This window comes from Chamaea fasciata, unplaced genomic scaffold (assembly GCF_029207755.1).
Source record: "Chamaea fasciata isolate MVZ Bird 193981 ecotype frontalis unplaced genomic scaffold, bChaFas1.0.hap1 SCAF_7, whole genome shotgun sequence".
Lineage (NCBI taxonomy): Eukaryota > Metazoa > Chordata > Aves > Passeriformes > Sylviidae > Chamaea > Chamaea fasciata.
Window position 1 is genome coordinate 26,107,058 of NW_027094092.1, and position 25,134 is coordinate 26,132,191.

Consider the following 25,134-nt stretch of genomic DNA (forward strand, 5'->3'; position numbering starts at 1 on the left):
ATGGTTGCTGTCTTTGGATGCAAAAGAAATGTGTGACTAAGCGCCGTGGTGTTTAGCCACGACATCAGGCAACTGTTTCAGAGCACAGTGAAAAATCTTAGTATAGCATGGAAATCTTTCTGTGAGGCGTGGGTAGAAGATACGGCCATTAGTTCTGACCTTAGGTCCCGCGTTGTGTTAAGCCACGTAGGAGGATCACCTTGCCCATTGATTTTACAGGAGATTTTAGTGGAATGTAACACCAGATTCACTTCAACCTTGGGGAAAGCAATAAAAAAGTATTTTTTTGTTCTCAAACATTAATGTTTGTGCCCACTAACTGAAAAAAATGCCTTGGGATCTCAGTTAAAAGAAAAGGAGTGGATTTCTTTTTTTGCTGAAACTGTGTTTAAACACTATTTTACAAATGCACCTTTTGTGTGACACACTTATGGCTCCTTCGCAGTATCCATATAATTTAAATCTACTTTTACTGGTCCATCACATCTACTGTTTCACATTTTTGTCTATGTACCTTTCTTCATCCTCATTTCCATATTGAATACTGCATTTTCTTGGTATGCTCCAGGTCTTTTCTAATTACATCAGCAGGTTTAGACTTGCTCTTTTCATCTCCTTCCTCTCCATGCTGTTCCTCAAAGAACAGATGTTAGACTTTAGCAATGCTCAGTTCTGGGCATTTAACCACTTTGCCTTTTCTTGGTTCCTTGCTTTGCATTTTATTTAGGGCTGTGCATATATTTTGCAACTCTTTTGTTGCAATTTCCATGCTGAGTCTAAAGATTTTATACCATTTCACACCGGGTCTTGCTGATTGATTTCCTCATTTTTTAAAATCTCCTTTTCATAGTTTGGTTTTGTATTCCTTTAATTGTCATTACTTTTCTCTATGGCTTAGCGTATACGTTGTTAAGTTATCCTTGTAATTCCTTACACCTTCTCTATTTTACTTCAGTAATTTCTTTTAAATTAGTCTTGTATCACCATACCTTTAGAGGTCTGATTGCTCCTAGTTATTAACTATCTTCAAAAATATCTGAGCTGTGGAAAACCTAAGTACTGTAGTGTGGAGTGAGGTCCCTTTTCCCCTTGACTGTGGTGCTAAATCCAGCATTTAGTGACTGGAGAACCTTATATTGCTCGCATACCACACAGGGCAGGTATGATACTGCCTCAGACTGTCCTCCGAGTCTCTGGGAGTTCATGATGCAGTGCAGGACTGAGGCAGATGCAGAGGCATTGTATTTTTTCAGTCCCTAAAAATTTTCCAGTGGATGCCTCAATCAGTTTTTTGAATGCATAGAATTTTATCAAGAAGAAGATTTGATTACATGTGTGCAGAACTACTCAATTTGTTTAAACCTGCTGTTCACTAGTTTTGTCTGATCCTTTCTAAGTCTTGTGATAAAAGAGAGGTGCATTGACTTCATGCATGTCTCTCTTCTCTGCCTTTCACTCCTCCTGTTCTTTTTCTAGGTTGCAGATTCCTTAGCTATTCGTACCTTGTGTGGAAGCAGTTTCACCTCTTTGATCAGGCATGGCATCTTCCTCTGTATTCTTGTTGAACATAGAAAACTGAGATAATGAGTAATTATTTCATGCAAGATTTTTGAAATGGGGTAGAGTGGTCATTGTTCTCCATGATCCTTTCGTGTCTGCTGGAAAGCAGCAGGAAGGGCAGGGAAGTGTTTGCACTCACACTCCTCATTCTGCTTGTCTTCAGACTTCCTGCCTAGATACTTCCTGCTGTCGGTGAACTAATTTTTGCCCTTCAGACAATAATGCTCTTAATCCATATGGGAACCTGGGAGTGCTTCCAAATTCCCAGGTCTGGCTGTGCCCTCTGGCTAAATCCCATCCTATGCTGTGATGAGATCCAGCATTCATCAGCATGACTGCTGTCTTTGCTGTCTCGTTTCCATTAGAGGTAAACTCTGGACATACAGTCCAGGAGCTCTACGGGCTTGTGTAACATGCAGGTGTATGTTCACTGATCTAAGTGGCAAAGAGAAGGGTACATCTCTGTGCACTACCTACAGGAGACCCTCAACCTTGAGAGCAAAGGAATTTGTAAGATTTCCATTTTTGGCCCACAGTAGCGGGATTTCTTGACAAAGAATACTACAGCAGAATTGAGGAGTAGGGAAGCCTGTAGGAAACATGGACTTGTGGGTATAAGATTTTATATTTTATTTTTCGTAAGGTTTTGTTTTGTAAATAAAACAATAGCATTCAATTTTAAAAAAATAGAAGAAGAACAAATGTAGACTTTTACAGATTCGATCTGCCAAAACCCCAGACTGCTTACTGGAAAGGAGACATATTTATGTCACAACTAAAGCATCAGAAAGTTGAAAGTTCTGTTAACTTCAGTTGCCATACTCCATAGCAAGTTTAAAAAATCACATTTGCATGAGTGATTTAGGTATACAATTTTAGTTTTGCTTTGTCTGTGTTTCTTGTGTCTTTTCGATGTAATTGTCTCAAAGACGTTAATATTATCAATATTAAAGAATGTTTGGTATTATCAGTAGGATTTAAATCCAGCTTGCTAAAATAAATTAACATGAGTTGGTTCTTGTAGGGAAGGGTCTTAATTGTAATCCTAAATGCAAGGGTTCCCAGGATCCTGGACTAGCTTGCACCTAGGTCTGGAACAGGTATACTTTCTTATTCAATAATTTTTCAGCAGCTATGAAATGTCTGCATGTTGCCTTTGTCTTGCTAGTAGAGGAAAAAGCACCCAGATTAAGTGGCTGAAACATGTATTTGGTATGAAAACTATTTATTTGCTGTAACTCCTACTCAAAAGAAGTGATTTATTATATAAATTTAATATTTATTTACATTCACATAAAGATTTCTTAGTTCACGAATGGCTTCCTTGGTTTTGTTTTAGAGACAATGGATTTTGTTCTCTGCTGCATTTCTGCACTGGCAATCCTCTGTTTCTATAGCACAGGTAGAACACAAACAGTGTAAACTTCCTCACACTTCCTCATCCAAGCAGTTTGGCCCTGGCCTGGAAGGTCACTTCTGCAAATGCAGTGGAGCACAGCCTCACCTAGCTGCACTCCTGAGGTTGTCAACGAGGGAAGCACATTAGTTCATTAAGGAAGAGCTGGTTTTTTGAGTTTATTCCCTCCACTGACTGACAGGCTGAACATTTTTGATGACAAATGAAGCGCTATTCTTAGCATTCTTTGGCTTTTCTTCACTTCCTAATAAAATTCCTTTTCTTCTTCATCAACAGGACTCATAGATTATTTCACATTCCCCGGTGCTGGGCAGTCAGCCAAGTGCTGGGTTCCCTCTCTGTCAGGCACACACATGCCAGAGCCATCGAGTGGTTTTTGCAGTGCTTGCTCTTTCTTATGCTGCTTTTTCCGCTCCACAGCTGTACGCAAGGCCCCAAGAATCAAATCTTTGTTGTTCTGGACGTTGTAGTAACTTAGATTCACCAGCTTGTCAAAATTTTCCTCTGAATAGCTCAGATTGTTTATGTAATATGGGCCACAGGCATTGGCGACGTCAACCTCACCCTCTGCCATCTCTGATGGACTACGCTTCACACCTAACAGACAAGCAAAGACTTGGTTAATTTTCAGAAAACCAGTTAGGGTCTGGGTGTTTCTCAGGCATGCACAAGTAGTGGATCACAACCCTAAACTAAATCAGTTTTTTTGCTCGACTCTGCACTGATGGGACATAGCATATGAGCAGGCTGAGCTTCTATCTGTCTGCTAGTACATAGAATAAATGGATACTTGGAAGGGAAGATGTCAATTAATTTTGTTGGATTCTGGAGATTACTGGATTCCAGTACGTGCTTTTGACTGCTAAAGGACAGCTGAAGATCCCACCTGTGGGGCAGAGACCTGAGGATGTGGAGATCCACTGCTGTGTGCTGACCTGTAATCCCATGTCACGGTTTCACCCCAGCCAGCAGCTAAGCAACACTGCTGCTTGCTCAGTACACCCTGACCACTGGGATGGGGAGAGAATAGAAGAGCAAAGTGAGAACGTGTGAGTGGAGATAAAGACAGTTTAAGGGGAAAGAAAAGGAAGAACAACATAATTGTCATTCCAGATCCCTAACAAGTGCTACACCAGCTGCTAGGAAGAAAATTAACTCTTTCCCAGATGAAACCAGGTTCACATACATTTTTATGCTTCCTCATTATTTCCACAGACCCTTTTTTTTGGCAGCTGGCATGAGGGAAAGAGAGCATTAGCAACCCAGAAATGGTAGGTAATATTGTCAGAGAGACTATCAGAAACATGAGAATTTTTCTGTCAGCCTCCAGTGAGACCACCACATTGCCAAGAGGGTGTTACTGTAGCAAACAAGCACCCTCCACAGCCACAGATACCTGCACCGCCCGAGCCATGGCAGGGGAGTAGGCACTGGGAAAAGTCAGCATCTCACCTACAGCACCCGATGCATTTGGGAAATCTTCTCTACCAACATGGATCTAACAACATTGATCAAAGGGTTCTGATTTTCCTTGAAGGGTCTCTCAGAGTCCAATAGATGTACTTCTCTCAGCTTTGCAGACAGAGTTAGAGTGAACTCGTACCACTCAACTGAAGCAGTCTAAGTCTCACACAGAGAATTCCCTTTCTACTTGATTATGGAATAGCCTAACAGTGCAGAAGTTAACTGGTTTGAATATGTCACTTTTACTTGTTTACTTCCCAGACTCTAAATTCCTCTTCGGGACAAGCTGGTGGATGAGCTGCCTATGGAAAATCTGCCTGTTCCTGTGATCTTACTAAAACTTCACATGCAATTTAGATCTGGGCTAGGGCATGGTACTGAAGCCCTATAAATTAGGCTGATTTCGGCCTGTCACCAACAAAGGGCAGACACCCTTTTTCAGCCTCACAGGACCTTCTGCAGCATCCATCCTGCTGCTATGGAGCTCAGGTTTCAGCTGCAAGGTGTCAGTCCTCCAAAAAAACCGCCTGCACAGAGCCCTTTCCTGCCAGCTCAGCGGACACTTTGCTGGAGGGGGCATGACAAGGACGCCCCTTCCTTCTCTTCCTGTTTAGTCTCGTCTTGCAGCTACCAGCTGAACCAGTTGGGCAACAAAAGCTTGCCTCAAGTGTATGCAATATGCAGATATCATGCAGATCTTCAAATGAATTTTCTTCATACCTAGCAACACTCCTTTTTAGACTCCCTGATAATATATGTTGACATTTAACATCTGCACATCGTCAGATGTACACCTGATAGTAGATAACTGACTTAGGCTAGGCATCACTCATTTCTGGAAATTCTTGAGGGGAAGAAGGCAAGCAAACTCCCTCACAGAATAATACAATGGAGCAGGGCAGTATAGAAGAGAAGTACAGAAGCTAAATCTCAGCTCTTCTAGTTCTTTCTTTTCTCCTTTCTTTAATTCTCTCTTCAAAGGGCAACTCCAAAAAACAACCTTTCAGCTATCCGATGAGTGATGGGAGTTGGAGTAGAATGGTGTGTGTACATGCATAAATACTCTTAATCTATTTGAATACGGATCAAAACCCCAGTTTTGCACCTCAAATGTGCAATTAACTCAATTGACAAAGCAAAAGTATAATATTATTTTTTACAACTTACTTAATATAAAAGGATAAGAATAGATACAATTGGTGCAATTTGTTTTGGTTTTAAATTGAATGTACCATGTATTAACACAGAACTTCTGACTTTCAAGTATACTGGCTTTGAAGTGAATTCACAATCTGAATTAGGAATTTCAGCATCTGGAAAAAGAGTAACGGAGACTTTGGTAGCAAGAGAATATTATGGCATTTGGGATATGATACCAGGACTTAGAATTCATCTGTTTAGAAGTGACTGGCAATGTTGCTATTGGAGATCTTTAAATTTCGAAGTGAACAGACACTGTTGGAATGGCTCAGTGTTGTACTTTCAACACTTCACTATGCTTCACTGTTACATTTTCATTACTTTGCTAGTTCATACTTTTGTTTTCAAGGTTATCTGCCAAACTGTAAGCCTGGAAATTATTTTAAACAATGAAGTCCTTAGAGTCCTTGGAGCATTCTCTAACAGGAGAGAATGACAAGTATGAGAGGAAATTACCCCTGCTAATTTCTGCTACTGCAGATAAACAGAATATTCTTTTCTTCAATTAATGACGATCTGCTTATGAAAAGCCAAAAAAAATCTGAAGAGGAAAATATGTGCCAAAGGCAAATCCCACATGCTTCTCTACTTCCAGGAAAAAATCACATATTTTAAGTTTCTTGATATGGTTCAACCCTAAGCAAAGAGAGTTCAAGTCTGTTATTACAGCATAATCTGAAAAACAGATATTATCCAGTAAAAAAAGAGGAAGAAAGTGGCCACTGGCTCCGTTAATGTGATGGGTAATTCTTAACTTACCAGGTGCTTTGTATTCCCTGAAAGTGTCATTTACTAGAGGGAAAAATATCACAATAGGTGTTTCTGGGCTCTCTTTATCACCAACAACGTAGCATTCCTTCAGATGTGGAGTTTCCTGATCATCTGGCACCTTTGTAGGGAAAGGAATTCCCTGTTTTGTGAAGTATTTAGAGGCATCTTTCAGGGGCTTGTTGCCATAACAGGAAAACAAAACAAAAGAAGACATCAGAACATACAGGAAGAACTTTGAATTTGACCATCATCTAATTTCACTGGGAATATTTGTGGGGCAAGAGTCGGGTTCTGAGATTACAGTACTGACAGACAAGTGTAGATTGTTTATGGAGCCAAGACTTGGAAGGCCGGAGTTAAGTGAAATGGATCTGAAATCCACATGCCTGACTTTAAAAATCTATGTTGGCTATGTTTCACATTTGGCTATGAAAAAGTTGCCTTTAGATAACTTTTTATTCCTATGGAATTTTACATTCCTAAATGCAAACTGTTGTTGCATTTATTTGTATATCTGGTCTTCTGCATCAAACCCTTTTATTGTTGCAGTTATATTGTCCTGAAGGTGCATTTTCCCTTGCATAGGGATATGTATGACTGATTGCATTGACAATGAGAAATATTGAGAAATATTAGACAATGTTTAAAGGCAATTAGCTTCATTCATTCCACTTCTGACTGCCTTCAAATCAGCCAAAACTACTTGCATGTAAAAATGGGCAGGTACAGTTTACTAAATTATGACTTCCTGGTAACATTTGCACTGTTCCATAAAGATATGTGGCCCCCAGTTAGCAGCAAACTGTTAACTTATCAATACTTCCCAGATATTGGGAAAAAAACAGAAGTTTCTGTGAGTAGAGGATCAGCTGTTCTGGGAATTCGGTGATGGAAAAGAGAAATCAGTGAAGAAGAATGTGCAAGACTCACCCCTGTCTGTGAACCTGAGCTGTAGTTGAAATGCAAAATGACATCCACTTTCCTTTCTGGTCTCATGAGGGGTGGGTAACTGGTAGCAAAGGCAAATGCAGTATCAATCAGGATGAGGTAGTCTGTTGCTGTTGTCAGGTGGTTGGGCTGGGAGTCCAGCTCACAGTCTAGGAAAGAAGCACGTTTTTTCAGAGAAGGTGCCCAATGCAAGGGAAGTGAGGAAAGTCTACTGTTAACAAAAAGGGACTTCAGCTTTTCTTGGGTTCTAGACCTACTTGTATAGCTGATGGCTGCAGTTCAGTCATTTCTCAGTTCCTCATTTGGCTTCCTCTTTTCACTCTTTACTCTGCAATTTCTTTGGCCTTCCTCTGATTAAAGGGGTTAACTTGAGGCTCATGAGAATAGATTTAATTAATCTTGTGCGTGACTCTGATCAGACTGGTGTGAGTTTGTTTTCTTTTTTTTTTCCTTTACTGTTAATATGAAACAAATTAAAATGGCGCCTCACTCTCTCAACACAGTAAAAAGACAAATATATTGGGTGTCCCGCTCACTATGAGAGCAGGCACACAGCTACAATTTTACATGGAATATCTGGTGCCAGACTGAACAAAAAATTCCCTATCTAGATGACAGGGAATACTGTTACAAAGGTTATATCTTACTTAGAAGTAGAAAAGTAACAGAAAACAAAGCTCCCTGCCACATCTCTTGAGCATTGGCCAGGCAAGAGACAGTGTGTGGTAGCACCAGTGCCATGCCATAGCCACAGAAGCAGCTAGCTGGGACAGACATATGCTGGGTGACTAATTGGGATTTTTCTCACCTGTCAGTCATGAGACTTCATGAATTTTTTTAAAGAACTTATTTTGAAGCCTCTCCTGGTACCTAATTTTAGCTTTCAGTGACAAACAGCTTCAAATACTATCAGAATGAAACAAAAAGCAGTTGGCTTGATAACTTTTTAAGGATTGTTCCTTTTTCACAAGGATGGTTAAGCTATAACTCAAAGCAGAGTGTTGTCACCATACCTTTCCATTTTGAAAACTCGCTCTCTAGGTAGTTGTTGTTTATCTGGAGGCCTTTCAGGAAGTTATGGATTTCTGAGGCTGCTGGACGTAACATTACAACATCCCGGAAAATTTCTGAAAAGCTGTCAGGAGGAGAAACCACTCGAGTTTCCAGCTCATTTGGTCTTGTAGGGAATAGGGCTTCATCATCTGCAGAAGAAAGAATAATAGTTTAAATATGTGGTTTCACTGTTGAAGTCAATCTGTGCAGTCATCCTTTGGTTTAATATGTTTGTAAAACTAGGACTTCTTTCTCTTTATACTTCCAGGATTTCTACAAATCTCATGTGTTTTAGCTAAGCTTTGAAAAATCCTTTTCTTCTTCTCACTTCACAGTGATAAAGGCTTTGTTTGTACTGCAAAAGAGTCCACCTCACCTACAAGAAATTTCTTTGCTTTGCTATGACTTTATCCATTAAATATTTTGGAATTAACTTTGTCTTCCTTTGCTTCTCCATGCTACATTTTGTCTCTCAGATACATAAAAAGCCACACAATAACAATCTCTCAGCCACACAAACATAATTAATATTCCTCGCTTGCAAATACAAAATCCTTGATTTAACAACCAGAAATGACTTCCTTACAAGTGCTAGAAGACAAAATAAGTAAGCCTTTTTGAAATACGTCTCTTCCTTGTCGTCTTTTCTTTGTAATGTGTTTGTCTTGTGTATTTGTCCTTGAAATCTGACCCTGCAGATCTTTCTTAATTTTTTATCGTGTTTTGCAAATCTCATTCTTATGACTAGCTTGCAATGACTTCCAGCAGTACTGAAGTTTGTGTCAATGTTTTGTAGACTTCAGAGATACAAGGATGTTGTTTGCTTTCTCTGATGCTTCAGCTTCGGAGAGAGTAGCTGGAAGATTGTGGAATGCTGTGTGATCATCTTCCATCTACAGGGATATTTTTCTCTAGTTTTACCGTCATGTTCAGAAAACATCTCATAAGAGGGCCACAGTCACTTTTATTTTTCTGTGATGGATCCTGTGGGTTCTTTTCACATACAACTGAAATAATTGCCACATGTCATACATGACATGAATTTCCTTTTGGTTTACATGTGGATAATGGAAATTCCTGAAGAGAATGTTCTAAAAGGGCTTTGAAAAATTCAGTAAGACAATAGCAGCACAGAGGAAAAAAAAAGATAAAATTAAACAAAATAATCATATAAGAATAACTCACCTATGTCAGTAATTTTGTCTCGTGTCCATTTGTGCCAGAAGTCTTCTGAATTAACAGATATATACCAAGCATCCATGAGATTCAAGGAAAATACACTGCTCCAGATCCCTGTGGCACAGGAAGTATTTGAGAGAAAATAAATGGGGTGCAAAGGAATTTGATGTAAATCTTTCAAATAACTGTCACTGGACATGTCAGGGAACAGGGGCAGAAATGTCCCCGCATCATTCTAGAGAAGGTAGAAAGAAAGTGTCAAGGTGTAGAAAGGGGATGGTGACCTGACAGCATTTCTGACCACAGAAGGGAAGACCTGAATCCTTATCTGAAAGTGCAACCAGGGACAGAGAGATTCTAAGTTGCTTCTTTACGCCTCACCATTAGCTGTAGTGAAATCTCCACACAAGCAAAAAGTTTCAACTTCTCAAAAAAACCCCTGAAACTTCCTTTTTCCTCTATGCAGTTGGTGGAAGTAGAACAATGAGGCAAGAGATGGATTTCTCAAAGGGAAGAAAGATTTCCTTACTGCTTTCACTTTTTTATGCAAGAGGGAAAAGAGATAAATATTACAACCTAATTGCACTCTGAAATGCAAATATTATCTTAAGAATTAATGAGGGCTAGATGTGGCAGGGACTTTGTAGATAAAAAGGTGCATTTTAGAGACTCAGGTTGCAGAAGAAACTGATGACTTAACTTAGCAGCAAAGATACACAACTTTTGTTGATGAAAAACACATATATGTTTTGCAAAGGTCTCATGTCAGTAAGCATAACCACAGATGAAATCAATAAATCTGTTTAGATGAATAAGATCACAGAGAAAAGGGAAAATCCTGCATATTGTGACCTGTTACCAGTTCTGGTATTTTACCATGTAGTCCTCCTGGCAGATAAAAACACACTAACTGTTTAATTTCAGAAGAGGGGTTTGTGCAGGAGCAGATTGTATTATATTACTTTTTCTCAGAACAACAAATCACCTTCCAAAAAGCAGATTCTGGATTCTGGGACTTTCTTCATCAGGTGACCCATGAAGAACTCGCTGCCAAAATCTTCTGCATGAATGTAGGCACCATATTTTGGGAATCCTACCTCATAAGGGGTGAATTCCACCCATTCTAAAATAAAAGGCATAAGACAGACTGATTACATCAGCAGAGGCATAATTATTTGAATAAAACATGATATTGCCCAGGTTAAGGGAGGCAGGTTTCTAATTATTGCACTTTGCAAACAGGCATTTATTCCCTGTACATTTCACAGTGGTGAACATGCAGGACAAATTGTCCTCTTACGTCTCTATGTCTCTATAAACTTTTTGACAATTTCTACAGGAGTGCATAATGTTTTCTATTGTCCTGCTTTTGATCTGAATACTAAGGTCTTCAAAATATTAACTATTGAATTTCTCCTCTGAGGTGGATTAGCCTTTCGGAGTATTCGTGCATTGAATTGATATCCTTATCTAATCCTAAATTGACCCCACTTGGGATTAAATGTAAAATGCAATTCTGGAGTATTGTTACCTCTAAAATCCTGGTCGCTGATTTTATCCTTCACATTGAGAGAGAGGTAGATGGGCAGAGGGTTCTGACCCTGATTTAGTGCCTGCTGCTGATCTGTGAGCTTATGGCAGTCCTCCTGTTTTAAAGAATGACAGTAGCTGAGGACAATTGGATGATAAAAAGAGCTTCCCACTTCATCTAAACCTGGGTTCTGACAATGCAGTGCATGCATGACTCCAACTAGGATGTTCCCCAGTTGCTTAGTTCAGGAAAGGTGCTGTCATCCTCCCCTGCCCTAACACTTCAGCACATAAATAATCCTAAATTCATATGTTGAAAGAATATGGTAAGGAGAAAATGCTGTTACCCACATTTTTTATTAAAAAAAATGTCTGGGAATGTTTGAAAAGCACTGTTGACAGGATATATTTCATTATGAAAGAGTAAACCCCTCTCTGACTGCCCAGAAAAACGTCTTTTCCTCAGACTTGTGGCAGAGACAAGGCTCGCGCAGAGTTAATGAGCCTTGGCCCTTCTGCTGTGGAACTCAGGAGGGTGGAAAGGGCAGGATGGTTTGGGAGCAGAACCAAGGTTTGTGAATGTGCTCCTACAGGCAGAGTTGCAGGTGCTCCCCCTCACCATCCCCTCACAAGGAAGGATGGCTGTGCCACCAGGCTTCTCTCAGGCTATTGTTGGTCAGGGGACAGGGCTCTTGGGACACTCGCAGTTCCCTGCTGAACACGATCCCAGGGAGTCTTCACTGTGCTGTGACCAGGTAGTAGAAATGTGGATGTGTATGGGGTTAATCATATTACAAGGGGAATGTTTTCTTGTTCTACAGTATAAATGTCCTGGCAGGAAAGAAATAATCATGAAGATTAAAGTAGAGCCTGAACACAGCCCTTGATGGAAAAATTTGCAGAGTGATGTCTTATTAACAGCTCAGAGATACTGTCTTTGGGCTTGTGAATTTCCTTTGCATTGCCTTATTGTGCAGCTCTTTTAAAAGAACAGCAGGATTTTCATTCAAATATTTACGTGTGATTTCACAGAATCACAGAGTGGTTGGGGTTGGAAGGGCCTATTAAAACCACATAGTTCCAATCCCACTGCCATCAGCAGGGACAGGTTCCACAAGACCAGGCTGGTCCCCATCTGACCTGGTTTTAAACACCTCCGAGGACAGGGAGTCCACAACCTCTCTGGAATTTGTTCCAGTGCCTCACTACCCTCAGAGTGAAGAATTCTTCCTAATACCTAATCTAAACCTACCCTCCTTCATCTTAAGGCCATTTCCCCCTTGTCCTACCACTACATGCCCTTGTGAATAGTCCCTCTCCAAGCTTCTTGTAAGCCCCTTTTGAGTTCTGTGAGGAACAAATTAAAAGTCTTTCATACTGTAAGTTTCCCGTTATTTCTTTTCACTCCCATCCTTTCTGTACCAGGTGTGATATTAAGATCTGTGTAATACAGCCAACAAACATAATGAATGGTACTGCCAGGGCACATGCTTTAGGCATCTATATGAAAAACAAACAATCAAGAAAAAAACCTCTTTTGCATAAGGATGGTCAAACATTGGCATGTGTTGCCCAGAGAATTTGTGGAGTCTTCAGCTGTGGAGAGATTCAAAGCCCATAGTTCAGTGTAGCTGGCCCTTCCTAATCCTGCTTGGACAAGATGAACTACAAAGGTCCCTTCCAATCTCAACTAGTTTTTGATTTACTGTCTTTCCTCAGTGCTGTATTCACTAAATATTCAAATCTGAAGAGAAAGGTGATGTTATTGTACCTTATCATGTAACATGGTTTCGATGATGAGTCCCCATAGATCTGTGAAACACAGCTGATGTCCTTCCTGTTTCCTCTGGGACAACTCCTCCAAATAATATTTCAGACGATCAGGGGCAAAACAAGAAACAAACTTGTTTTTAAGTACATGCTTTCGGACATCATTGAGGGTTTCCTTGAGATCCTTTTGGGACCAGTCAGGATCTTCATACAAGTTTGACATGGTCCTGAAAAAATACAAACCAAACAAAAAACCACAAGGAAAAGAGTGAGTTTTGAAGCAGAGCTTTGGGAAGTTGTGGAGGTTTGCATATTATGCCTTCATTTATATGAAAAAACATCCCGTGTTTGGTACTATCCATATATTTAATTAATTGCAAATGCAGGAAAACACCCACTGAAAGAACCAACAGCAACAAAAAAAACCAGAGCAGAAAATGAAAGCCCTTTCTTGATAGTTAAGATCATATAACTCAAGATCACTTCCTGATGTCAATTATGGAAAATTTCTGTGTTCTTATCTTGGTCTTACCATGTTGTTCCAGATAAACCAGTGATATATGAGACACAGTCCAAGACATTCATTTCCTGCACACTGAGGAGGTGAGCATACATGGCTGTCAGAGCTCTGGTTCCACCCCCTGTTGTCATGATTGCCACCACAGGTACCTGTTCAATCCCAAAATACATGCATTTAGTGACATGGTCTGAGAAGGGACAGAGACATCTCTGATTAGAAGGAGAAACTTACAGCACTGATAAAGTAGTAAAGATATGCCACCAGTCCAATGTGAAGAAAAACCTGAATTAATAATAGGGCATGTAAGGAGTAAGAAATACTTCATATTTTCCTCTGTCAAGCAGCTCTGCATTGGAACATGAAATGCATTATTACATTTTCAGTGCTCTGTTTGAAAACTATTAACACAGAGCAGCAAAAAATTAGAGGAAATGGTACCTTCTTTTATCTGAATCAGATTTTTATCAGATACAATAGACCATAAAATATCAGTGCTGTCTCACATTTTCCATGTGAGCAGTAATAGCTTCTCTTTTCCTGAAGTTTGCTGAAACTATTGTACAGTTATTCCACAGGCCATACCAAAAATGTCATGACTTATGGATTTAAGAGCACAGGCCAGTTCAGAACCCCTGAAACCAGAGGCGGGTGACACCATCCCCTTTTAAAGTTGCTGGAGGGAGAGAGAAACCGTGCTCACTCCACTTACCACATATGTATATACAGTACTAGGTATGCAAGTGATCTGCAATTACTTGCTTCTGTGATCATACAGAAATCCAGGGACTAGCAGTCTTAGAAAAAAAATTAATTCATAAAAATGAAGTTGCTTCTTTGACAGTAAAAACAGCTACTGTGCATTGGAGTGAATGAATGTCATGCACAAATCAGAAGAATATAGAGAGACTATATGTTCTGCAGGGAGTATGGGCTCTGCATCTGAGGGGAAAGGAATGACCCATGGCTTAGTGTTGGCATTTAAAGGCAGAGTCTTTTGTCTGAAAGACCCAGCTGTGCAAGAAAAGCTGAACTCAGTTTAGGTCAAAACAAGAAAAAATTATCATGTCTGCATTTGAGTTTAGCCTTCACACTCCAGACATGGGTGCATAATTTTTTTTAAAAAAAGAAACCTGGTTTTCCCCTGCCTTAAAATCTCTGTTATCAATCCTGTTTGCTGAGCAAGAATATGCTGAGCGGATGAAGTCAGACTGGCAGTGTGCTGTGCCCACACAACAGCAACCAAAATGGTGGCACAAAGGACAAACAGAATAAAAACCAGTTTTAATGGTGAGGGAATGAAGTGCTGAGTCCACTGTTCAGATATAGCCAAAAAGAAACTTTGGCCTTGGTTCTGAGAGCACCTAGCCCTTCTCTATGTTATAGGGCAGACTGCCCCTGAGCACAAGGCTAGATTCTCTAGCTTCAGGTCTACAGCCTTTTTATTCATATTTACGACGAGTACTCATTTCTTCCCTAGAACAGAGAATAGAAGTCAGCCACTGAGAAAAGAACTCAGTTGTAGCTTGTACATGAAAGTACAAGGTTTCCAAAAAAATGTGACCATCAGTGCTATGTTTTGACACTCATCTGTGCAGAAAGCAGAGAATAATTATGTCTCATACCTCATCGTCCTGCAAGTCCTCTTCCAGATGCAGAATGTCCTTCAAAGCAGCTGCAACCACCTTCTTCCTCTTGCAAATGAAATTCTGTTCCTGGACACACAGATCAAACCCCAGGCGTACATCTAGGTCTTCCTTGCTGGAACAAGGATCAGGTATCATACGTCACATTTGTAGTCTAACCCAGCATTTTAATTGCTTTACTCCATAAATAGACATGCTTTCACACCAGGTCTATATAAAGCAAAGCAGGAAGATATGAAATGTTCTGCTTTGTTCTTGGAGAAAAAGAGTTCATACGCCTTCGAAATGAAAGGCATTCTTTTTCTCCCTGCCAAAGATGCCTGTAATTAAATATAGCACAAGTAAACACCCGTTCCTTTTGAGACATAAATCCAGACGCCTGCAGAGGGCAGTGTTTCAAAGGTGGCTTTTAAAACTTGTGCAAAGTTCCACTGATACCTGTGAAACTTCTACTAAAGTTACAGATTTACATGATCAGATGTTCTTTTCATGTCTATAAGCACTAAATTTGTTGTTTGAAAGCTACCATGAAAATCTTGCATAGGCGTTCTAAGGAAGGCGTTTTTAAATGACAGATGTAAACTGTATGTATATTTCATAGCATTTTTACTGAAAACAAACAGCATGATAGAAAAAGCACCTGCTTTTCTGGAAGTTCTCTTCTGTTACAATATGGTACATAATGTAACATATCCATCTTATGAATTTTACTAAGGCCTGAACAATATTCCAAAGCACACAGTGTATTTCCTTGGTTTAGAAATAAACAACCACTTCATTGAGTTTATTTGCATTTATCTCTTTGAGTAGACATTAAAACAATAAATGCAGGTACTTTTATTATTTCGATTTTTTTCCCATCTTAGAGTACCCAGGCACGCTGACATTGATCTTTTAGTGGAAGAAAACTGTTAAAGATACCTCTTGGGAAACAGAAAGGGTTTTTCAATTAGTTTTGAAATTTTGCTTTTTTTGAGAATCTGCATTTGGCAATAAGTAGTAGATGTATCAGCATGTCCACACTAGCCCTTACCATTTAGTATTGATTGCAGCACAGTATGAATAGAAAATTGGTATGTTCTTTATAAAACCTTTTTTTAACTTCCTGTCCCATTACAAAAACTCCATTGCTGAAAATCTTTTCATTATGTACTGGGTGCATTTTATTTCATAGTCTGAAATGAGGATGGATCAGCATTCAGGACAAAGGCAGTAGCAAAGGGATTGGAACTTGATTTACAACTATGTAAATACAAAGAGCCACAGGGAAAACCACAGGTGTCTTACCATTTTTTCACCTTAAGGAGCAAATCAAATTTTCTGTGCTGAAAATTGAAAATGAAAAACAATGAATATCGGTATTTTGTTTAGAATAGTCCCTTTCCCCCACTCAGACTGAGACATAGATCTTTTGGGTCATCATTATACCTACAAAACTCTGAATCTCAAAAACTGAGACGTTTTCTCAATATTTCAGTAGTAACCAGAGATGTCCACTGATTTAATAGACTAAGACTTTAGTACACTACCATCTGTAATCCACATGTTATCCCTCTTGTAAAACTCAGTGTAGCTTATCTGGAATTAGTTAGCCACACAAATAAATACCAGAAGAGCTGCACTGCTACAGCTCACCTCCCTGGAAGGATCCACCACTGAAGATGGGTGTTGAAACCAGAGCCTCTCACATAACAATGCCAGATACAAGGGGAAGCCAGAGAGGCTGAGCACCCCTGGGGCAGTGTGCCAGGCTGCAGCCTCACCATTCCATCCCAGTAGCATCCAGTCACCTCCAGCCTGGTTAAGTACACGGACAGTAAAAGAAGCATGAGCAACAGCTTGGATATTTTTTTTGTTCTTCCTCCTTTTCCCTTGGATTTCCCATTTATTTTGCTCCAAATAATTCACTTCACTATGCATTGCCCTAGATTGGAGGGAGGTTAGAAAACAACTGTCTCTGTATAAAGGGAAGTGGCCCTTGGTTTCTGCTTCATGCAAATCAGAAAGAATTTCAAAAAGCTTGCAAAGGATTCCCCATGGCCAGCAGCCACTCACCTCACCAACTACTTCCTGCTCGGAGGGGAGTGACTTCAGAGGGATTGTCAAGGGGACACTTCTCCTCCTTGGTCCACATGACATACAAGCACACTGAAAAGGAGCATGGAGTGCTTTTTGGTTAAAACAGAAATGTTCTTCTCTTGCTCCCTACTCACACGTAAATGTCAGGTCATAGTACAGTCTGTGTTGTCTACCATGGTCTGGGGTAACGTACAAAGGTGGGAAGCTTCGTCCTCTTTCTGAGTGCAATATCCAGGGAGGGTTGCTTGTATCTGGCATAGTGGAAGAAAGTGGGATCTGGGAGAGGGGAGCAGGAGTCACAGCCCACTGAAACTGTCTGGGTTTCTTCAAAGGATCCTCGCACTGTAAATGTTAGCTCATTCTCTAAAACAATGAGATAAAATGCATACACAAGGTTACTTACAACTGTGAAAAAAAGAGAGAGAGAGAAAAAAAGAAGCAAAAGGTAGCTTTGAACAAATCCCTTCTCCTCTTCCCTTATATTTGGAAAGCTGTCTTCTAAAAGTGATCCAAACCCCAAGCATTTCAGGTGACTGGATGATTATAATGTGCTGAGCAGGAAGTCAGATGGGAATGTGACATGCATGTCACTGAATATTAGATTGCTGTTTTTCTGTTGCAGTTTCATCATGATACAGTGAAAAAAAACCAGGTACTTTGCATAGTAAATCATCCTCGTCCCAGGCCAAATAATGAGCTGAGGAAGTTCTCAGTCCCCTACAATAAGATCTGACTCTGCAGCAGATGACCCAATTTATATGAATAGCTTAGCTAATCCTGCCAGTGTGCGTTATGCATGCTCTGAGATTGCCTACCAGATCCAGCCCCTCAGGGGATGTGGGCAGAGGAACTTCTAGATTCTGGATCTTGACCAGGGTCAGGCAGGAGCCAGCTGCTGAGTGGCTAACTCCTGCAAAAAATGAGGTGTTTCTGTGCATATGCATAAGTCAAAGTGACAGAGATCCTGAGCCAAGTTACTGTCAAGGACTATAACACCTGAGGAATTAAGCTTCTTCAGAGTTTAGCAGTACTGCAGCAGAGGTTTGCAGAATCTCAACCTGGGTTTTAGATACCTTCTGTATAAGCAACTGTTTCTAGTTGGTTTTATTCTGGCACAAGACTCTCCATGAAGTCAAAGTCCTGAACCTACACCTGCTGCAGGACTGGTGGCATTTCCTACTGCAAATTTTGTACAAATCACCTTAAATGTGACCAATTAAAGCCTTAGTATTTTGCTGATGCAATGTCCAAGCCTTGATAGAGACAACAAAATCACCAATATTTATTTTAAGAAGTAATAATCTTACCTGAAAAACGCTTATTTTGCCTCCTGCTGTCCAAGCGAACTTCCAAACAGGCTTCTTCACGACACTACAGTAGGTGTGATGAGGACAGAGAATTAGATAACTCATCCAGCCATCTCATAACCAGTTCTGGCAGATGTTGAAAGGATCATTGTAGGAAAGGTCATTGTTGGAATGTGAGTGCCAGCTGTGTTGGACACTTTTGCCAGACACGGTGAATGTGAGAATTAATTTATTGTCATATGAGAAGATGGTGTTATGCTAAACACATTGTCATTTTCAATGGAAGCAGACAAAACAAGGGAAAATGATAATAGTCAGAAGGCTCCTCTAAGATCGTGCTGGTATCCTTAAGGATAAGGCTCCTAAGAGAAAGTATCACTAAAGAATAAAGACTTGCAATGCTTCCCCCACTGATATTGTCAGCTATGGTAAGGAAAATGATGTGGGAAAGAAGACAAAAGAACAAAATATTACTTTACCACTATTGCCCCATTTGTGATGACGGTTTCAGGAGGACCCTGACTGGAAAACAAGAACAAATAATATGTATTTTATAAACAATATAAAAGTTCAGGATACTGTCCTGAAAAGGACACATTATTCTCTAAAATTTTTATAACTATTCTTTTTTTACTCTTTCTTCTTATCTTTCTTATTATTTCTGTAAGTATGCTCCCTTGACAATAAATGCCACATAATGACCCAGCAGAATTGCTCTAAGACGCCTGGAAAGTCCTTGCAACAGCCTTAGTACCACAGCCATGACACAGCTTGGGTAGCAACATTCTCCTCAGCCATGACTTTCCCAGAGAACACCGCCCAGTAAATCTGCAGACTTACTGCAGTGGGATTTATTAAGGTGATACTGGAGCTAAGAAAGGTTTCCCTGCACTAAAGCATAATTCCGAGTTGCAACAATAATGATAATAATGGGGTTTTACTCACATGGTCTCCAACAGAAACTCAACTTCGAGCTCCTCCTTCCCCTGAAAATAAAAAAAAAAGAAGCTGTCTCAAGTAGCGTGTGCAGAATTTTTTGAAGTTACCTTAATTTTTGCTAGCACCATGTCCTTTACATTTAATAAGTAAAAAATATCTGGTTTGTACTTGCTATTATCAGCATGAAATGACAGAGGCAGCTTTTTCTTCCCCAAGGAAAAGTTCTCGATTGTACGTGCAGAACAAAGGGTGTTCGGTGCTTATAAATCTCCCTAGCAAACCTATTTCACATATTCTTCTCTGCCAGCTTCCATGTCCTGAACATGATATGCTAAGGCTTAGTGTTTAGGAAAATACTGTGGAAACAGGGCATTTCCCTGTGCTTGCAGTGTTTTGGTTTTACAGTCTTTGTGAGGATTAGCTAAACTGTTATTTTCTATCAGATCATTGAAAGTGCAAAGCTTTCCTAAACTTGCATGTACTCTGGGGCTTGGTTATTTGGCCATGACCTGTGCCAAAGGAAACCAACAGGAATTTGGGAAGGCCGTCTGTTTTGTCACTGATGTGCAGTTGCCAGGAGGTTAATTAATTTTGCTACATTTTTACCACCAAGCTGATCCTGGTGGTGAAAACCAGAAGAGACAGTACACCTTTTCAAACAGAGGGGAGAGAATGGACATCAAGCTGCACTAAATGTCTGACCAGGCTCTTACCTCTGGGTTTAGTGGGAATGCTTTAAAAACTCTTTCCCCAAGGGGGATTTTAGCTACATCAAAAAGCACAATTGCACGGTCATCATCATGAATGATGTCATCATCAGAAACAGTAATTTCCAGAACATTCTGAGAAAAGAAATGAAAAATATTGAATTCACTAGCATGTATGACATACAAGAAGTATGACATTCTGCAGCTCTTCCAGGCTTAGTGTCTGCATTACAGGGGGGAGATAGAAAAGTATTGATGAAAAGGTGTGAGAAGGAAGAGCAAGAAAGCGAGTATAACGAACCAGGTCTTAGTCTTACCAATTAAAGCTAACCTGAGATCTCTTTTGGCTCAGCTGTTATGCTTTGAAGTAGATCTCATAAAAAATGCAATCTTCCAGGGAGGAATATGGATTGCCAAAAGTCCCACATTGCTTCACATCAGCAGGGGCAATAGAGATTACTTCATATCAATAATCACCTTTCTAGGTCCTTGGACATTCTGCTTTCAGCCACCTGTTCACAGGTATTTGACTGTAGTTCAATTATCAGCAGCAAACTGAGTAAAGATCTTAATCACACTAGAATTTGGCATTATCTCCTGCCATTACTTCATGTGCTTTCAGAAAAAGATGTGTTTTTCTGTTACAGCGTAATTTTATATTTTCGTTTCAGTTTCTCTGTGTTGTCATGGGTCCCATCAATCTACCCCAAGGAATCCAGACCATCATTACCAATACATAAATAATAACTGTCTGTTAGGAGTAAACTGGATTCCAGCAAAGCCAGAATTGTTTTACTTTAGCTTGCGGGGGGAATTTTAAGTAAACACAGAAATGCACTAGAAGACATTTCTAGTTTAGGGGTTTTGGGCTAAACTGAAAGACACTGCACTGAGATTAGATGAAAAAGAGAAGTTTTGGGTCGTTTACCTTGACTTTTCTCTGTATCCGGTAGTAGAAAGTTTCATTCCACACAGGATTTCTGCAGTTTTTGATGGTTTTGGTGTGGAATATTTCATCTGAAGCTGTTGGCAACCAGAGCCTCACATAGCAATCAGATTGGCTTACTGTAGAAACACAGGCACAAAATATCTGGCAGAGCAGGCATGATACAAACAGTGGAGACACTGAAATGCTCTATAGCTTCAACATGGGTGAGAGATGGCCAGGTCTTTCTGATCAACATTGGCCAAACCAGGAAGACAGAAATCACACATCTGGATAAAATTAATTTGTTCATCACAACACTTTTTTTAATAAGAAATATATTCAAACAATTATGCATGATCTTATACATTCAAAGAAAAAATACAATCCTAGCTAGCAAATAGAACAGTGTGTACATTCAGGAATTGTGTATTGCTCCATACCAACAAAATTTGGCAGACAAAACTGTGACAGAGGCAGGACAGCATTTACTCCAGACCCTGAGAGGGATTGCACATAAATTGTCTCTGTAGCAAATTAACTTTGTGAGAAATACCAAAAGAATCAGGTTTAAGTCTGATTCAGATAGTGCATGTCTGACATACCTGGTTATTAACTCTTTATGACAGAAAATTAATTATTCCAATGACCTTGATCATCATCTCCCTAGGCGGGGTAGGAAGGGAGAGGCCAACCAGCTGTACGATTGCTGCTTCAGGAGCTCAGTAGGAACTAGAGCCTTTTCCTGGTGTTTGCTGATGCCTGAAAGACCTGGAATCTGATCCCTATTTAATATCTCTTCCCAGGAAAGGAGAAGTGGCAGAAAGGATGTGCATCTTGTGGATGGAGGGAGTGGAGTGAGGCTGCACTTGCTCTAAGTTACCATCTCCCATAGATCCTGAACCAAGTGAACACCAAAGAGATTCTCAGACCTTGGACAGGAGCTTTTCCAGCAGCATCTAGAAGGGTTGATCCATCCTGTTCCGTAAACATGGGTTTTAGCAAGAAAAGAGAAGGAGTCTGGTGCCATGGCAGTCAACAGAGAGAACCACCTCATGCGCAGGGAGAAGAGCACCTACTATCTGTAAGCACACTACTGGTCTTGAGACAGCTCCTCAAGGTCAAGAGTTCATCCCCATGTCTTTGTTCAGGATAGGTTGCTTTGGGACATTTTGCCTAAAAATAAGATGTGACCTGAAATCCAGACCTTGTGACTGGACATCCTCAGAGGGGGATGCCTGTCAATTAGGGAGATCCCCATGTAACACTTCATGCTGAATCTTGAAGGAATTTCTCGATATTGCCAGGAGATTTCTCTCTAGAAGGTAGTAGACTGCCTGTTTTTGAAATTATTTCCACTGACAATATTTCAGAGTCTCAGATTTTAACATAAAGGAGGTGACTGGGTAATATGTTGACTTTGGAAATTACCAATATAATATTTAATTTACTAGGAGCAGGAGGGCTGTGCTTGCTGATCTGGTTGATAACAGAAAGTTCAGCCCACACTGTGCTGCCTGACAGCCTGCTGAGCTGTGATGAACTCATCCTGATAAATGGTATTGCTGCCTCTGATCTACAGAGCCTGTTGCCAAGAACTGAATGTGGCTTCAGTGCATCTGGACCATCCCTCCTCTCATTAACGCACATACAACTGCCAATCTCAAGTGCTCCAAAAACATGAATCCAGCATCTCCAAAACTGCCAAAGGAGATGAGGTGGGATGTAATTCAAAAATTAACACTTCTGAACTGATTTAAGACATAATTTCTCTCCCTTTTTGTTTCTAACTATCACAGGGTGCAGGAAGGACATATTTCTATATTTTTGCTGTACTTGCAAAGGCACACTCTTTTCTTTACCTTTCCTTTTCTTAAAGAAAACCAAAACGGTCTTGAAAATCAAAATGCTTTGCCCTTATTTTAAATTCCATTTTTTCATCACACACTGTATAAAATAAGAGTTGTGATAGAACTGAGAAAATTGACAGTGCAAAATCTCTGAGACAACCATGAATGGAAAGCTGCAGCATTTATAAATGTCTTTTGTTAGTGTTTTATCTGGAATTTACAGGTTTTCTGGAGTGTTTTCTTTGGCAAAATATCTCCATGAGGCTACATTCTAAAATTACTGTGGAGTATGTGTGTTGATTTCATAAATATTTATGCAAAATCAACTATGGGCAATTATTTGTCAAAGTGATGAAGTACAAGATAGATAAATGGAAAGTGAGGTGGATTGAAAACTGGTTTAACCACCAGGATCAAATGATTGTGATTGGCAGCACAAAGTACAGTTGCTAGCCTACCTCAGGGGCTGATAGTGGGGCCAGTGCTGTTTAACATCTGTATTAACAACATGAGTGATGAGACAGAGTTTAGCTTCAGCAAGCTTGCAGGTAGAGCGAAACTTGGGGGAGGGGTTGACACACCAGAAGTCTGTGCTCCATTCAGAAGGACCTGGGCAGGTGGGAGGACCAGGTCACCCTGAGCCTCATGAAGTTCACTGAGTGAAATGCCAAGCCCTTCATATGAGGAGAAAAAATCCCAGTACCAGGATGGGCTGAGGGCTAACCAGATGGACAGCAGCTCTGAAGAGGGACCTGTGCGTGTTAGTGGACATCAGGTTGGACACAAGCCAAGTGAGGTGTCCTTGTGGCAAGCAAGGTCAACAGCCTCCTGAGCTCCCTCAGGAGTGTTGCCAGCAGCTGGAAAGGTGGTCCTTCCTCTTTGCTCAGCACTGACAAGGCCACATCTTGGGTTCCCCAGTATAAGGGAGGTAATAATGTGCTGAAGTGAGCTGAGCAAAAAAGTCCAGAAAGGAAATGGGGGAATGGATCATCTGCTCTATGGGAAGAAGAGAGAGAGCTGAGAATCTTCAGCCTGAAGCAGAGAAGGCTTATGGGGTCTTATCAATTTGTGTAAATACCTGATCAGAGGAGAAGAAAATAAAGAAGTCTGAGTCAGACCCTCCTTCATGGTGCCCAGTGAAAGATAAAGGCAACAGACACAAACCAAAATGCAAGGAATCCCACTGAAACATAAGTTAAAGTATCATTTTTACCATGACGCTGTAAACACCGCCACACACCGTCACAAATTGCCCAGAAAGGTTGTGAAGTCCCTACCCTTGGAGATGCTCAAAACCCAAATGGATATGGCTCTAAACAAGCTCCTGAAGCCAATCTTGTTTAGGGCAAGGGTCTGGACTACAAAATTTCCAGAAGTGCCTTCACACCTCAGCCACTTTGTGTGATTCTGCTGTAACAAGACTAGTTGGTCACAGACAAATTACATAATAGCATTAGTAACTCCTGTATGCAAATTTGACCTTGAAGGTGGGGTGAGGTGATACAACTAGAACAAAGCACACTCTCTTCCTGTGAAGAAAGGGGACTATGCCACACGTGGTTTTGCCACAATTCATCTACAGATTCTACCAGTTATGGAGAGACTATTTTTTTCCATAGGATTTCTGTGATTTTCTATGTTTTCCTTTAATTTTACAGACAGTATTCCCATGCTGTGACTCTGAGCTTATGTATTTCTGTAAAGTGGCAGTTCAGTTGAAGTGAGGCTAAACTGTGAAGCAGTGAGACAAATTAAAAATAACAGGATATTTGAATGTCTGCTGAATACTATCATGACTATTATACCCTTATGATATGGGAACCCTTGAAATGACTAATCAGCTTACATTGCTCCCTCTTATCCCTGAAAAAAGTGCACAAGAGAACTACTGAAAATGTTCCAGTTTATTCATTGCTACCCGAGAGCTAATACAAAAAATTTCTATTTTCATTTTCTTCATGCTCTAGTTGTAATGCAGCTGCTGGGCTTCGTTAGCAGTTTCGTGCCATGCCAGGCCCTTACTTCAGTGCATGTGTTGCAACTTCCCTGATGACATAATGTCACCTCATGTAAATGCTGAGACATCTGAAGTCACAGTCTCTTTGAAAGTCAGCACTAAGTGACCCTGATGTCCTTTTCCAATTTGTAGCTTCTGATTTAATTTGTATGATGGTGAGACTGCTTCTCAACTCTGTTTTAGTGCTGAAGATTCGTTAAAAGTACAAAACCAAAAGAAGTAGCCCAGAACTTCAGCCATGTGTGCTACTCTGTG

At 40.3% G+C, this 25,134-nt stretch overlaps 1 protein-coding gene across 4 annotated transcripts in view; it reads right to left on the minus strand.

The window, feature by feature from the left end:
• Nucleotides 1-2,099: 2,099 nt before the first annotated feature.
• LOC136292415 (cytosolic phospholipase A2 epsilon-like) overlaps nt 2,100-25,134 on the minus strand; it is a 33,237-nt gene continuing 10,202 nt past the window's right edge. For 2 of the 4 annotated variants that reach the window (XM_066188098.1, XM_066188096.1), the window contains exons 4-21: nt 21,016-21,152; nt 20,094-20,222; nt 19,387-19,427; nt 18,921-18,963; nt 18,442-18,505; nt 17,328-17,497; nt 17,111-17,203; nt 16,343-16,380; nt 15,035-15,170; nt 13,425-13,561; nt 12,894-13,119; nt 11,124-11,238; nt 10,578-10,715; nt 9,599-9,706; nt 8,374-8,562; nt 7,343-7,509; nt 6,401-6,587; nt 2,103-3,574 (exon numbers count right to left, since the gene is read on the minus strand). In XM_066188098.1, the coding sequence (XP_066044195.1) occupies nt 3,264-3,574; nt 6,401-6,587; nt 7,343-7,509; nt 8,374-8,562; nt 9,599-9,706; nt 10,578-10,715; nt 11,124-11,238; nt 12,894-13,119; nt 13,425-13,561; nt 15,035-15,170; nt 16,343-16,380; nt 17,111-17,203; nt 17,328-17,497; nt 18,442-18,505; nt 18,921-18,963; nt 19,387-19,427; nt 20,094-20,222; nt 21,016-21,152 (2,429 nt within the window). In that variant the 3' untranslated portion in view covers nt 2,103-3,263. Of the gene's footprint in view, nt 3,575-6,400; nt 6,588-7,342; nt 7,510-8,373; nt 8,563-9,598; nt 9,707-10,577; nt 10,716-11,123; nt 11,239-12,893; nt 13,120-13,424; nt 13,562-15,034; nt 15,171-16,342; nt 16,381-17,110; nt 17,204-17,327; nt 17,498-18,441; nt 18,506-18,920; nt 18,964-19,386; nt 19,428-20,093; nt 20,223-21,015; nt 21,153-25,134 lie in introns of all 4 variants that reach the window. The other 2 variants (XM_066188095.1, XM_066188094.1) reach the window with 2 other exon arrangements.